The sequence below is a fragment of the Rhinolophus sinicus genome, linkage group LG03, assembly GCF_036562045.2.
Source record: "Rhinolophus sinicus isolate RSC01 linkage group LG03, ASM3656204v1, whole genome shotgun sequence".
Lineage (NCBI taxonomy): Eukaryota > Metazoa > Chordata > Mammalia > Chiroptera > Rhinolophidae > Rhinolophus > Rhinolophus sinicus.
Window position 1 is genome coordinate 5,094,357 of NC_133753.1, and position 14,037 is coordinate 5,108,393.

The following is a 14,037-nucleotide window of genomic DNA, read 5'->3' on the forward strand; positions in this document are numbered from 1 at the left end:
AGGTCTCTTCCTGGGAATAGCCTCCTTAGTGGCTCCTACTGGATGCCTTCTGGCTCCCTTTTCCTTTCATTTCCCCCTTCCTCCTCTCAAGTCTAGATTTAATTTTAAATGATGGTGAGGAAGCCCAGCCATCACTGTTAGTACTTAGGAAAAGGTTTTGAAAATTCGTGAGCAGTCAGGCAAACCTCAGGTTCTGGTTGAGTTATTACAGCCATGGGCTTTTACGTGTTCCGAGTGTAATTCACCTCTTCTCTGGTTGTTCCAGGTGGGCAGTCTCCTCTGTTATGACACGACAAAACCAAATTCCCACGGAGGACGGTTCCCGAGTGACTCTGGCGCTGATTCCCTTATGGGACATGTGCAATCACACCAACGGCCTGGTAACGACCTCCTGTGTGTGTTGTGTTTAATCAGGGAGGCTGTTGTGGTTAAGCTTGAAAGTGGACATTCCACCTACAAACCATTTTCTCTGCCGACTGCCTCCTCCAAAGGGAACAAACACCCCTCCCGCCGCCCACAAATAGAGGCTGGTATTTTTCTCTCCCTGTGTTTACTTAATCCTGAAAACCGGGAACTTGAATCTTACATCACTTTCAAAAACCACAGTGAACTGCATTTATTTGCTAAACCATAATTCCAGCCTAAACATTCATTTTCTTATCTTATTGAACCACAGACTAAACCAAACTTTCGTTTTTCTTATTCTTGTGAAAATACGTTTTATTGAAAAAACCTTTCTTCTTTCTCATTTTTCCTCGTGTGTTCCGTGTTTTCTTCCTTTGCTGACTGTATTTCCGGTTACACACGGTTCTCGGATTCCTTCCCGGCCCCCCTCTCTCTACCTGACATGCTGACACATCTTGGCCCGTTTACTAACCTGCTTTTGTTCAGGAGCGTCCCGGACTCCTGGTGTTGGGGTGGGAGGACGGTGCACTTGGGCTTTCCGCCCTTGGCCTGGAGTGCAGGACTTAGCTGGTAGCGTGAGATGTGGGAAGCGCTGGTGGGGAGACATTAAGAAAATAGGGAAATTTTGTGGTGATCGTTAAATACCCTGTGATGCCGAAAAGGAGGAAGCCTGCAGCATTCTTTGGATTCCAAGCAACAAAGTAGGTTGCCAGCTCTCTGCTGAGGTGGTTGTCTGAGGACCATCTCCTGATAGTCGCAGTAGATCAAAGTATGACCAACTTCACAATAGTTTGAATTTTTAAACATTATACTGGTATACTGGTTTGGTTAATTTTTTTTTGTTGTTCATCTTTTCTCAGTGTTAGCTTTCTTTGTTATTATTAGCAGTATTATAAATAGACTGAGAAAATGCTGTAAATGAGTGTTTCACGACTAATTCTACAAAGTGGCCAGCACACATGTAATGTATGCCAAACTCTTAAGATAGAATACCCTGGCGCTCATTTGGAAAGGTCTAGCAACAAGTACACTATTAAATTGTAGAGAAAGACTAGTTCCACTTTTACAATTATATTTTAGCCTTAATTTAATATGCTTCATTTAATTAGCCATTTTAAGGAATAGTACCATATTTTACCATTTATTTTCATTAGTGAATAAAATTTTACATTCTTTCCTCTTTATTTTTTTCCTTCAGAGCTATTTTAAGCTGATCATAAGGTTGAACTTAAAAAATTTTTCAAACAGCTTTTAATATTTGACTATAGTATTTTTCTTTTTTTTGGATTAGATCATTGGTTCCCAAACTTGATAGATCCTTGGGATTTATTTTTTTATTTCTAAAGTTTAACAAGTACATACTTTACTGTAAACACACAAAACCAATTAAACAACACAGAAGCCTCTGCGGAGTTTCCTCCCCCCAGCCACAGGGTCCCTGCCTCCCAGGTTGACGGTTTTGGTTTCTTGCAAACCTCTCCCACCCTTTGCTGTGCATTTGAACCTTCACCTTCACACACACACACACACACACACACACACACATACACACACACACTGGTTTTTGTGTTGCTTTCATGTAAATGGAATTCAATGATTTTCTAATACTGTTCATAAAGTCTTTAACTTCCACAGGCCTGGCAAAACCTCTCTAACCTTTAGAAGGTTTATACAAGATGTTAGTACTTTCCTTATAGTGGTTGTTTTCCCTGCATAGTTAATGCAACCCCTTTGGGGAACTGTTTCCCCTTGTAATTACAGGACTTCATGGGAAATTTTGCCTGGTAGAATTTAAGAATCTATTTTAACACTATGAAGTTGTATATTATATGTATTAACAGTTAATCTCTTTTTTAAAATAAGGTACTTGAAGTTAAAGCTCAGCTTTTCAGACAGATTTTCTTTTGTGAGTGTGTCTATCCTGACAATTGTTGTCTGTCTATTCTGACTGTCACTGAGAGAGTAGATAGAAATTTGTAACCCAGCAACGCCGTGTGCTTCGAACAATGTCTCGAAAACCTGGTTATGGGAGTAGAATGGAAGAATCAAGTCTGTGGCAGTAATTTCAAACCAGTAGCAGCGAGAAGAAGCAGAAGGAAATAAGAGGCTAGATGAATCCCTGGGCCAGAGAGTCTGGTGAACGTGAACTGATTTCCAGGCCACGTGGAAAAACAAATTTAGACAAGTTTATACGACATAGTACTAAGCTGTAAGAAATAATATGTCTTTAAGTTCTGCATGACTTGTTCAAAATTAACATAAGCAGCAGGTCTCCTTTCTTGAGGTGGTTCAGTTTGCACAGAGAAGGACACTTCTACGTAAGTAGTTTATAGGCCATTGTGTTCCAGTAGGTAAAGTGTGTTGGAATAATCGGCCCTGGTATTTGAATATGTGACTACAGTCAGGCGAAGGAGCATTGAAAAACTCACACAGAATTAAGGGAGGCTCTTTTTCAAGGTCTTTCTGAGTATTGAAAATTTAAAAACATTTAGATTGACATGAGGCTTTCAGTCTCCAAGTAAAAGCCCAGGTTTTTACAGTAGCAGACAAGACACCCGCCCAGCCTGTCCCCATTGCACAGACAGGCCTTGGCCCCTGAGGTTCCTCAGACACGAGCACAGCCCACTTCAGGGCCTTTGCACATGCTGTACCCTCTGCCTGAAACATTGTTCCTGGGATGACTTCAGGACGACTCAGACCTCTTCCAGTGAGGCCACCCTGAGCGCCCTGCGCAAAATCCACACCTCGCCTCCCATAAGCCGCCCTTCCTGTCCTGTTGTCTATCTCCTGTATTTCTACCTATTTACTTTTGTGTACTGGTGGCCCGCCCCCCCTTCCTGCCCGCTTCCCCTAACTTCTTTCTTGTCTCTTCACGCTCCTGTTGGGTCCCTGTGGAGCCACGCTGTGGAGCGTTGATGCGCAGTTCCTACTCCATACCTTATTATCAAGGTCATGTTTAGAGTCAGAAAAGTGATTTTTTTCTCAGTGTTGGGCAGGAACTTCATGGAGCTGATTTTATCAAGTGTTTAAGCTGTTCTGTGAGTGGAAGTGTACAAAATACCTGGCTTCTCATTGCTTTCAGCTTTCCCATTGGTCTTGCAGATCAGAAGTATGAAGGATTTCTAGATGTATGGTTAATAAAACGAACAGGCCAGTGTCATGTCAGGAGGCTGAAGGGAGGTCTGGCCCTCCTGGTAAACTGGACTTGCTCAAGAATTTGGAGCGGCACCGGAAGGTTTGAGACAGGAGGTCGACACTGTAATGTCGCCAGGGATGCAGGAGCCACAGTGCTGGGTTTGGGAGACCAGTTGGAAGCTTTTTGCAAATGCTAAGCTAGGCCAGAAAGAACGAAGCCCTCAGTCATGCCATGGAAAGACTGGGGAGGAAAGACCCCAAGGATGATTTAGAAGATAAAATGCCACCAGCTGAGGTGCAAAGAGTTTCTTTGTGACTCCTGTGCCATGACCTTGAGGTTGCCTGGTGCCCGCTAGGACAGGAGAGGTTAGGAGGTGATGTAGTTAGTGGATTTTTTGTATTTATTTGTAATGGGCTTAGAAACTCACAATACAGCTCTCAGAAAATGAATAGGATACAACTATTTTCCTTTGCTTATCTGAAAGTTTTAATTTCTCTAATTTCAGAGTAATATATGTACATAATTCAGGAACAGCTTTTCTTTTTCTGCGATTCTTTATCCAAAGGAAAACCCACTTCAGTTTCTTAAAGGCCAAACATTAGATAAAGACAATATTTGCAAGTCAATTAGAGTTCTCCAGGAGTCCTAAATCCGACTGTGGGGGGCAAATGCCACAGCTTTGCCTCATGGGGGGGCCTCAAAGGCACTAACTTTGTAATAAATGGTTTATGTTTGGCTGAGGCCAGCAAGTGATAATCTATACAATATATTTTCCTAAGAGTACGTCCTTTACTTCAGGTATGGAATCTTCCATAAGAATTTCTGGCGTAAATAGTATTAATTAAAATAACCAAGCATTTCTTCGCTCAGTTTTATAAAGTACGCACAATGCACCCTTCTAAGTACTTTGGGTAGCTTTTATTCTCTAATTGTCCAAAAACAAAAAGGCCTCCCGAGTGAGCGGCCCTGGACATGTTGGGCTTCTTGTCATCTCCAGATCACCACTGGGTACAACCTGGAAGACGACCGCTGCGAATGTGTCGCCCTGCAGGACTTCCAGGCTGGAGAGCAGGTGGGTTGCAGTGTCTGCTGGGGGCCGGCCTGGGGCCCCTGAGTTAATACCGTGCTGGTAATTTAAAAAGGCATTTAACTCGGCCAGAAAATCTTGGGGCTTATATTCAGGATGGTTTGGGAACACATCTTGAGACCTGAAGCTGCTATGCTTTGTGTTGGACCTTTGGATCCACAAAGAAAAAAGATTTAAGTGCAGCCATTTGCACCATTGAGCTAATATTTGTAATAACCTAAAATTTGTAACTGAAAATAAGCTTTGTTGTTCTAGCAGGAGAACAGATTTTTCAATTTTATAAACTGCACTGCTGTCATTTCTTTTTCTGTTGACTAGAACCTTCTTTATAAAGAAGCAGTTTATTTAAGTGGCAAAAACATAAGTGAATCGTAGCCGTAAGATCTATCTCCTTGTGCTTTCACTTTAATCTGAATTTTTAATCAAATAATTTGGGCAGGGGCAAGATTAAGCGATTCGGTAAGTTTGAAAACATGCACCTGTAAAGACCTGTATTCTGTCAGTCTTTTGACCGAGCAGATAATACACAATACCCAGAACTGACGTAGACCCCTGACGTTCCAAATGAGACAAAATGAAAAGTCTTAGTCTAACAAAGCACTGATCTCTTCCTGCAGACAAGTTCATACACCCTCCTGCTGGTTGCAGAGTTGCCATAGGATCTAGAAAGGAATTCCTCACAGACATTGCTTTAAACTCCTGCTCCAGAAGACTCTCTTATACTGAAAGGAGAGGAAGAACGTGCTGAATTTTAAAGGGCACAAGAAAAGCAATAGTCTTGCTGTCCCTCAAAAGGAAAGGCGGGAGGCCTGGGGACCCCGGGGAACCCCAGGATCCCGCGCCTTTGTGCACCAGGAAGGCCCATGTGGGCAGCAGAAGTGATGGTCCTTTTCACCATCTCAGATAGCTTGGAAAGTTGGGGAAATTGCACGCCTTGCTGAAACTTCACCCTCGCCACACATGATGTCCAGAGTAGGTGTGTGGTCACTTCAGAGCTGTGTTGTCACGTAAAGTATATGAGAACTGACCCTTTGTCCTGCTTTGTGTTAAGAATGGATGTTAAGTTTCTTTTATGTCCCTTTATTTTTTCTTCACTGCATCTCAGATTTACATTTTTTATGGCACTCGGTCCAATGCAGAGTTTGTGATCCACAGTGGTTTTTTCTTTGACAATAATTCACACGACAGAGTGAAAATAAAGCTTGGAGTGAGTAAAAGTGACAGGCTGTACGCTATGAAGGCCGAGGTCCTGGCCCGCGCAGGCATCCCCACGTAAGTACAACGGTCAGCTCTTTCCTGCCGTGCTTGAAACATTTCCAGTTGCATAATGTTTAATTGGTGTGTTAATAAAACTTCTCTACAGTGGTTTGTCTTAATCCCTTTATCCCTGTTACACAGCACATTTAAACCTTTGAGATGCGTGGTGATTGACCAGCGTTTTCAGATAAACATAATTGTGTTGCTGGGAGCCTTCACCATCCGTTCTAGGGGATGTGGCCTGAAATCCTCATTAAGTGAAATAAGTGCTTTGGTATCATTAATGTCTTTCACCTTGAAAAGGTTAATAACCTGGATCAATTTGTTTCATTTAATTCTTGGCCACCATTAGTTTCTGTAATGAAGTCATGATCCTCAGTGATTTCAAGAATTTCTGGTTAAATTCTTTAAGGTTTTCTTGCATGTGAGGTGCAAAATGATAAAGAAGACAAGAATTATGACTTATTGGTTCTACGGGGAATGGAGGAACCATTCTTAATGAAAATGGATTAGCCAGGCCTTTTTTGTATTGAACTTGTCAATATTTGATTAATGATTAAAATGTGAACTCGAATTATTGTGAACATTTTTTAAGGCCCACGGGCATGCTTCCTTCTCGTACCGTGTTGTGTGCAGCCGGAGATTAAGGCTGTTAGACTGTGAGAATTGCTGGCAGAGGTGGTTACTGCCATCCTTTCGGTCAGCCAGGCCTCCTGCGTGTTTCAATGACCCAAAACAATGCTTCCATGCTTGAGATGAGATGCTGGAGCGACTTGGGCCCACTCAGCGCTCCTTGGGGTCGGACGGGCTGTAGATTTAAGGGATGGATTTCACTTTGGAGCAAGTAAGTGACTCCAAGGTCACTGATCTCCTTCCTGCTTTTGTCAGTTCCAGTGTCTTCGCCTTGCATTTTACGGAGCCGCCCATCTCTGCCCAGCTCCTGGCTTTTCTCCGAGTATTCTGCATGACCGAAGGTAAATCATTTCAGGGGAAAAAAAAGATGTTCATTTTTTTTAAATTCAGGAAACTGGAAAGCATCGGGATTCAGATTAAAGATAAAATTGCTGGAAACCAAAGTACCTTTTGGGGGAGGACGTAAGATGGTGGTATTGGAGAAAGAAAAAAATTGATCTAGCTTACCCTAGAAATGTTTTATTAAATCCTCAGTGTGTTATCAGTATTTATTTGTAATAAACAATTGTCTATTGCATTGGAAGAAAACTGAAAACATCTTGGATTATCTAAGTGTATCACAATTCTACATTTGGAGATGGAAGTTTTTAATGTGCTTATTGCCGAAGTCTGACAGAGCCTAATTTCACTCACAGTGTACTAATATCTTTAACATGCCTGGAGAAGTTAATGATCAGCTGACCCTGAAGTGACATGGCCCGCAGTGGCGTGCATGGGCCACAGGACTTCATTTGTTAGCCAACTGTGTTCTGAATCTGAAGTTGCCAGCTGGCCCCTTAATGTCAGGCGTCCTGTTAGAGTAAATAACACTGCAAACAGAGTCTGTGTAAGTCCCAAAATGTTCTTGTCTCCAGCCTCTCTTTTCAGGCACAGAAAGAGTTAAACATATGTATGGAGCACTGACTTTTATGTTTGCTTAAGACAAGGCATTTGGGGTTTCTTCCTGAGGTTTACCTGTTGTGACTGTGTTTTCATTTTTCATCTGAAACTGCTGCTCCTCATCCTCGGTGCTGAGGTTTCATTGTGTGAGTGTGTGTGTCTGTGCACGTGTGTTTGCTGTTGTCAACTACCTTAAATCCTGTGCAGAACAGAAAGGGTAGGAGTGAGTGGAGTGTGAGTGAGACAGAGAGAGAGAGAGAGAGAGAGAGTGAGTGACCGCCTCCCTGAACAGACCAGACGAGTCACTGTCCTCCCGAAGCTGCGGCCCGAGCGCTGGGGAAGGGCAGTTTGGGCCGCAGCAGTAAACCATGGCCCATGGAGGGGAGTCTGCTGGGCTCTGCGGTCCTCAGCTCCCTGACCTTATGTCTGGATCCAGGACAAGTGCTGCCCAGGTCCAAGGTCTTCATCAGGAAGGAGGAAGAAGAAACTTAGTCCCAAAACACAGGGAGGCAGTTTAGACACCAACTGCAGAACCCGCCGAGTGCAAGATGGTACTTGTCCCTCAGAAGCAGCCATATTGCTGCAGCCTCACCGTCCCTCAGGTGAGAGCTTTTGGTGACCTGGTCCTTTGGTAGCTCATCAATTCCATTTAACAAACAAGAGTTCCTTTTCTTGCATGTAATATAGGGATACAGAATTGAATGTCACAGTTCCTCTGCTGAAGGGATTTATAATGAAGGGATGATGGTGACGATAACCCCTATCATTTGTGAGCACCTGCTGTGTGCCTCGTGGTCCTCATCAGCCTGGTGAGAGATAGGGGTTCCCGTTTGACCATTTGACTGCCGTAGAAACGCCAGCTCAGAGGGGTGACCCGACTTAGAGCCCTGCTCTACTAAAGGCAGCACCTGCGCCCAGGCTCCCACGTAGCTTCTGCTGGTTTGCAAATCACATAATCCATGGAAGAGATCCTAGTACTCCAGGGGATGGAGGAACCCATGTTTGACACTGAGCCAGGCTGAAGGGTGAGGGCGCCAAACGCGCAGTCCCTCAGTGGCCGGGTGAAGGGACGAGCCCCGGTGAGGACGGGCGGACCCCAGGCTGGGACTTGGTCCAGGGTTTGTCAGCTGGAGGAACGCAGGGCAAGGAAACCCACTCCGGAGCTGTTGGTTCACTTCCCCGAGAGATGCACAGTTTCACTTTAAAAGGAAGAGAGAGAGAAGGGTCTGCTTCTGCACTTCAGCTTTCAGCACTCGAGGTTGAGGAAGAAAACGAAAACAGTAACCTTAATTTAAGTATTTGGGGCTTCTAAGAAGTTTCTACCACTAAGGGAGCATTTCTTAAAATCTTCATTACCTTATACAAAGACTTCTAGAAACTGCAGGATCAAAAATGTGAAAATCCTGAATTTTATCATGACCTATTACTAACAACGGCAACATAATACATTTCTTCTTTGAACATTAGATTAACTTCTGTTTTCTTAAAAACAAAAAAAATGAAACAACAAAAAAAACTGCTTGAATCATGTTAGGGGCATCGGTGATTCGTTTCTCTCTAGTCAGAGAGACAGTTTGTCATGTCAAGACAATTGATGTATTCTTCGAATTACTCGAAGACTGATAAAAGTTTGGTTTGCTGGCAACAGAAGTTCTTCAGTTTGAATTGTAAATAGTGACAGCTGTGGGGCATTTTGCTCTGAAAGAGATACTGTCTCATAATTACATAAAAAGCCTGGGTGTGTTTCTTGAGGATGAATAGGATCGGCATGTTTTGGTCTTTTGAAGCTAATGTGCCAGGAGAGAAAATGCTCAGAGCAGTTGCTGAATTCCTTCTTCCTCTTAAATATATTTGAAGGTAATTGAGATTTTACTTGGGTTTATTTGTGATTCCTATTTAAATTCCTGACAAGTGAGGGACATAAGCACATTTTTCATTAACTGAGATTTTTATCGTCCATTTTCTTGTTTCTCTCAGTTTGTGGGCTTACTTGTTATGAGACAAATAACTTTGTCAGGTCAACTACTGGAATAAGCACCAATCAGACCTAAATTTTAGAAGGATCAGTGGAGTATTGTGCTGTTGTTCGTTTTTACCCTTTACATTGTTCACCTAAAGGTCTTTTTGACCCAGTTAGTCTGACTGAGCTCATGGCTTGTGGGAAGGGTATTGTCAAAATGTCCTTATAGATTGTCTTTCCAAAGTATCTTGTGTCTTTCAAAAGTACCTCGTGAAAACTATCCGAAGGCTTTCAGTGTCCCTCATAAAACCATGAGAAATGGAATGCAATGCCAAAGCTGGATAGTGGCTCAGGAAGACAGCACCTTGTTTTCCTGCCGGAAACATCTCTGACTCAACTCTGGAGAGTCTGGAAATGGCCTGGCTGACTGAGCGGGGAGAGCTTTTAGCCACGAGAAAGTGACATTGGTGGAGAAGATACTTTGTAAGGTGGATTGCTTGTTAAAGTGAGTAGTGCTTTTTCTCCCCTAACAGATGGCTGTTTGTATTTCTTGCAGAAGAATTGAAGGAACATTTGCTAGGAGATAATGCCATTGATAGAATCTTCACCCTGGGCAACTCTGAATATCCTGTGAGTTGGGACAATGAGGTCAAACTTTGGACGTTTCTTGAAGACCGAGCCTCACTTCTTTTAAAAACATACAAAACAAATATTGAGGTAATTAGATTATTGAATGAGGATTTGAACTTTGTCATGTTTTGAAAGATGCTTAATAAGAGATTCCTTCCTAAATGTAAATTGCTGTAATTCTTTAGCAAAATTGTGCATTTGAAATTTTTATTCATCTTAACATTTTTCTATTTAACACATTTATACTTATTGAAAGAGTCATATTGAGGCATTGTTGATTAGAAGATAAAATTTTAAAATTATGTAATACTTCTCTATAATTTCTAATTCATAGCGTACAACAAACGTGAGTTTTCATTTGAACTTTCAAAGTTTGCCATTGAGTCACTGGCTTGAAATACTTCTCGTTCATTCATTCACTCATTCATCCATTGAGCCAAGGGCTGAGCCCTGGGGCTCCGTCAGTGCACAAGACAGAACGAGTTCAAGACTAAGTGAAGTTGTCTGTCATTGTGTTAGAGCACCATGTGATTTAGGCTCTTCTTTTTTGCTTTATGATAGTTTTATCGAGGTATAATTTACATACAGTAAAACTCACACTTCTAAAATGTACACTTTGATGTACATATATAGTCTTTCAACCACCTCAAGTTCTAGAACCTTCTGTCACCCCCTAAATTTCCCTCATGCCCCAATCCCCAGCAACAACTGATCTGCCTTCTGTCTCTGTAGTTTTACTGATTTAGACTTCTTATAATTCGTTTTGCTGCTCTTTTTTCATTTTCCAGGAAGACAAGTCCTTCTTGAAAAACCATGATCTTTCTGTTCGTGCAACAATGGCCATCAAGTTGCGCTTAGGTGAAAAAGAGATTCTGGAAAAAGCCGTGAAGAGTGCAGCTGCAAACCGGGAATACTACCGCAAGCAAATGGAGGAGGGGGCTCCACTCCCCAAGTACGAGGAGAGTAACCCAGGGCTGCTGGAAGGCGGCGTGGTGGACTCGAGGCTGCCCCTGGTCCTGAGGAACCTGGAGGAGGAGGCCGGCGTGCAGGAGGCCCTCAGCCTTGTGGAAGCCGTCAGCCGGGCCAAGGCTGTGGAAAACGGGCTCGTAAATGGCGAAAACTCTATCCCCAACGGGACCAGGTTAGAAAAGGAAGATTTAAATCAAGAGCAAAGTAAAAGAGCGACCGAAGATGCCAAAGAGCCTTCAGACAGCACTGAGGACGTTAAAGAGTAGCTCTGGGGGTGCGCCGTCTGCTGGGGGTTCAGTCGCGCACAAGTCCACGGACAGTCCATTCACATTGCTGTGTTTCCTGTTCACGTTTTTGGTTTTGTTTTTCTGCAGAGAGAAAAATATGTTTTTGCTGCTTTATATAAAAATAATTTTTTTAAGTTATTTAAAAAAGATCTAGCTTCCCTTTTTGATTAAGATTGCCATCTTGCTTTTAGGCAAAACAAACAAGTTACAAACCATGACAGCAATGGGGACGAGAGGTGGCTTGGAAGATTTTGCAGACCCATTGTGGGCAAATGTATTTTCTTCCTGGGGAAGAATCCGGCTCCTCTGTCAGCTGTGCTTTTGTGGGCCTGTCAGCTTGACAACCAGAATTAAAGCCTGCTCTGCCTCCTGCCAACAGGACTGGGTGGCGGAGCTCCGGGTGTTTGTGTGCTGGTGGGGCAGTTGCACAGCAGAGAACAGGCTTGAGGTTTGGAAACTTAAGAGTCTGGGCAAAAAAAAAATTTTCCTACAGCTATAACACCCCAGTACCAAAAGCAAAGTAAGGTGGCAAACTTATTTTTAATAGTTTTAAATGTTCATGATAATCCTAATTATATAAACACACACACACACATACACATATCTAGTGATTTCTAAAGATTTGTTTACTTTTGTGTTTTGTGTTACTGTATTAAGAACTTGCCCTTTCTTCTTGAATCAAAGTAGGACATGCATCATCTTCCTAATTTTAGCTGTTGCCTCTGATTTTAAAGTGATGCATTTGATTTCCAGCTTCGGAGATGGACAGTTTGCAAACCCACTGGCCACAGCTCTCCAGCCAGGTTCAGAGTGAGGTGGCTCCTGGCTCTTCCGTTTTCAGAACAAGCCAGAGATTTTCAGAGCTACACTTTTGAGTAAAAGGCCTTATTAAAACGAGAACATGATTAATGCTTTTGTCTGTTCCTTTCCTTTGGCGTGGGACAGGACCTTAGCACCGAGCTTTCATGCAGACCGTCTTAGTAATACCCCCGGCAGGTTCGGAACCTCACCTGTGCTGTGCTAGCCCTGGCTGGGGTTTCAGAGAGGAATGAAAGAAAGGCCCGTGGTCACCCCTCACCAGCCCTACAGGGGACCTGGTGGCAGCAGGAACACAAAAAGAGGGCCACTTAAGTTTGGGGGGAAGTAAAGGCTTGGCATGGTGTTCTGGTGGAGGGGGGTGTCATCCATCCCCAGAAAGCCCCCAGTGTTCAGCTTATGGATTACCGGTCTCCCTTCTCTATCAACTTTTACATTGAGTCTGATGTTTCGCTAAGCAGATCACTCACTTTGAAAATGCTATGTGAATGATTCGCCTGGCTGTTGGGGTGGACATTGCCACACACAGGTCGTCTGAGGATGGTCACAGTGTTTCTCCTTGGAGAAGACAGCTGTCCTGAGAACACCTGTCTTCTGGGGCTCGGCAGGTCAGGTCTACCTGCCGCATCGGACATGACTTGGCAGGTTTCATCCTTCTGGGAGGTGGGCAGCATCCTTCTGCGTCGGCGCCTGTCACTTGCTGCGTTGCTGATGTGTGTGTACTTTGAACTCACTGAGAAGAGGACTTTTGGGGCTGCCATCTCCCCTGTCCGTGTGGTACCCGAGGGGCCTCACCAAAAATAGGAAATAGTCTCTGAAGCATCCTCATTAATTCCCAAAAGGCAAGAGCACTGTGGTACTCAAGGAGTTTCCTACTCTGCTTGTAGAAGTCCCAGAGACTAGAACTTTCATGACTAACTTGTCTGTAGATGTATTTTCTCATTGGATTAAAAGTTGTCAAATCTAATACTGAGTTTTTCCTTTAAAAAAACACAACACAATTCAGAGATAAAATAGCGTCATGAGATGGATAGTTTCTGGAATGTTCCCTGGAGATCTGAGTTTGATGGAGCTGGAAGAGCACTGGACTGGCGTCAGGATTCCGGCCCGAGTCATCACAGCACCACCAACGATGGCTGTTGGGAACCTCGGGCCTCAGTTTCCTCATTTACTTGTAAGATGAAAGAATGGTACTAAATTATCAAACATCCCTGCTAAAAAATCTGGAGGCTATTCTGTCCATGAATTCCCCATCAGCAGCATCTGTTTGTTAAGGTCATTGGATCAGAAAGTGATTATATGTCAGGCTCCTAATTGAGGGACATAAAATTGGTGCTCATAAGAACAGGACTTTCTGATGTCAGAAGACAAGAGTATCTATTGAACAACATTATTTCCTCAGTTGGGTAGAATGGCCCTAGAAAGACTGGGAGGGTGGCGAGACCACAGCAAGCATTAGTCACCCCTCAGCCCTGATTCGTCTTGGCAGGTGGGGTGCTGCTGTACAGACACTTGGAGCCAGAACTTCAGCGTTTGAAAATGGAGGAGAAGTGATGAAATTGGCATTGAAGAACCCTCATTGCCATCTGTCATGAAAATAGACCTTTCTCTCAAATCGTTTTAAAGTTTACTTTCTCTTAATGCTGTTGCATACGAGGCTGTTCAGACTGGTCATTGGAAAAATGCCAGCTTCTGCTTCTGTTTCGTTAGCTCTGTGTGTTATTTGTGTAAACAGTTAGCAATTAGATTTCACCAGCCTAGAAAAACCACTCAGTTCTTCCACGCAGCCTGGCAATTGATGGGTGATTTCCCCCCATAGTTTCTAGAACAGGCTCACTACAAGATATATTTAATTTTTTTTTTTTTTTTGAGATGGGGTGAGACATTAAAAATATTTTCAGGTTCCCAATACACATGG

At 43.3% G+C, this 14,037-nt stretch overlaps 1 protein-coding gene across 5 annotated transcripts in view; it reads left to right on the forward strand.

Annotated features, from left to right (window-relative positions):
* The window catches only part of SETD3 (SET domain containing 3, actin N3(tau)-histidine methyltransferase), a 61,428-nt gene extending 48,342 nt beyond the window's left edge, over nt 1-13,086 (forward strand). For all 5 annotated transcript variants that reach the window (XM_074326952.1, XM_074326951.1, XM_074326950.1 and 2 more), the window contains 6 exons: nt 266-380; nt 4,539-4,613; nt 5,734-5,900; nt 6,774-6,859; nt 9,974-10,134; nt 10,836-13,086. In XM_074326952.1, coding sequence (XP_074183053.1) covers nt 266-380; nt 4,539-4,613; nt 5,734-5,900; nt 6,774-6,859; nt 9,974-10,134; nt 10,836-11,282 — 1,051 coding nt within the window. In that variant the 3' untranslated portion in view covers nt 11,283-13,086. The remainder of the gene's footprint in view (nt 1-265; nt 381-4,538; nt 4,614-5,733; nt 5,901-6,773; nt 6,860-9,973; nt 10,135-10,835) is intronic.
* Nucleotides 13,087-14,037: the final 951 nt, after the last annotated feature.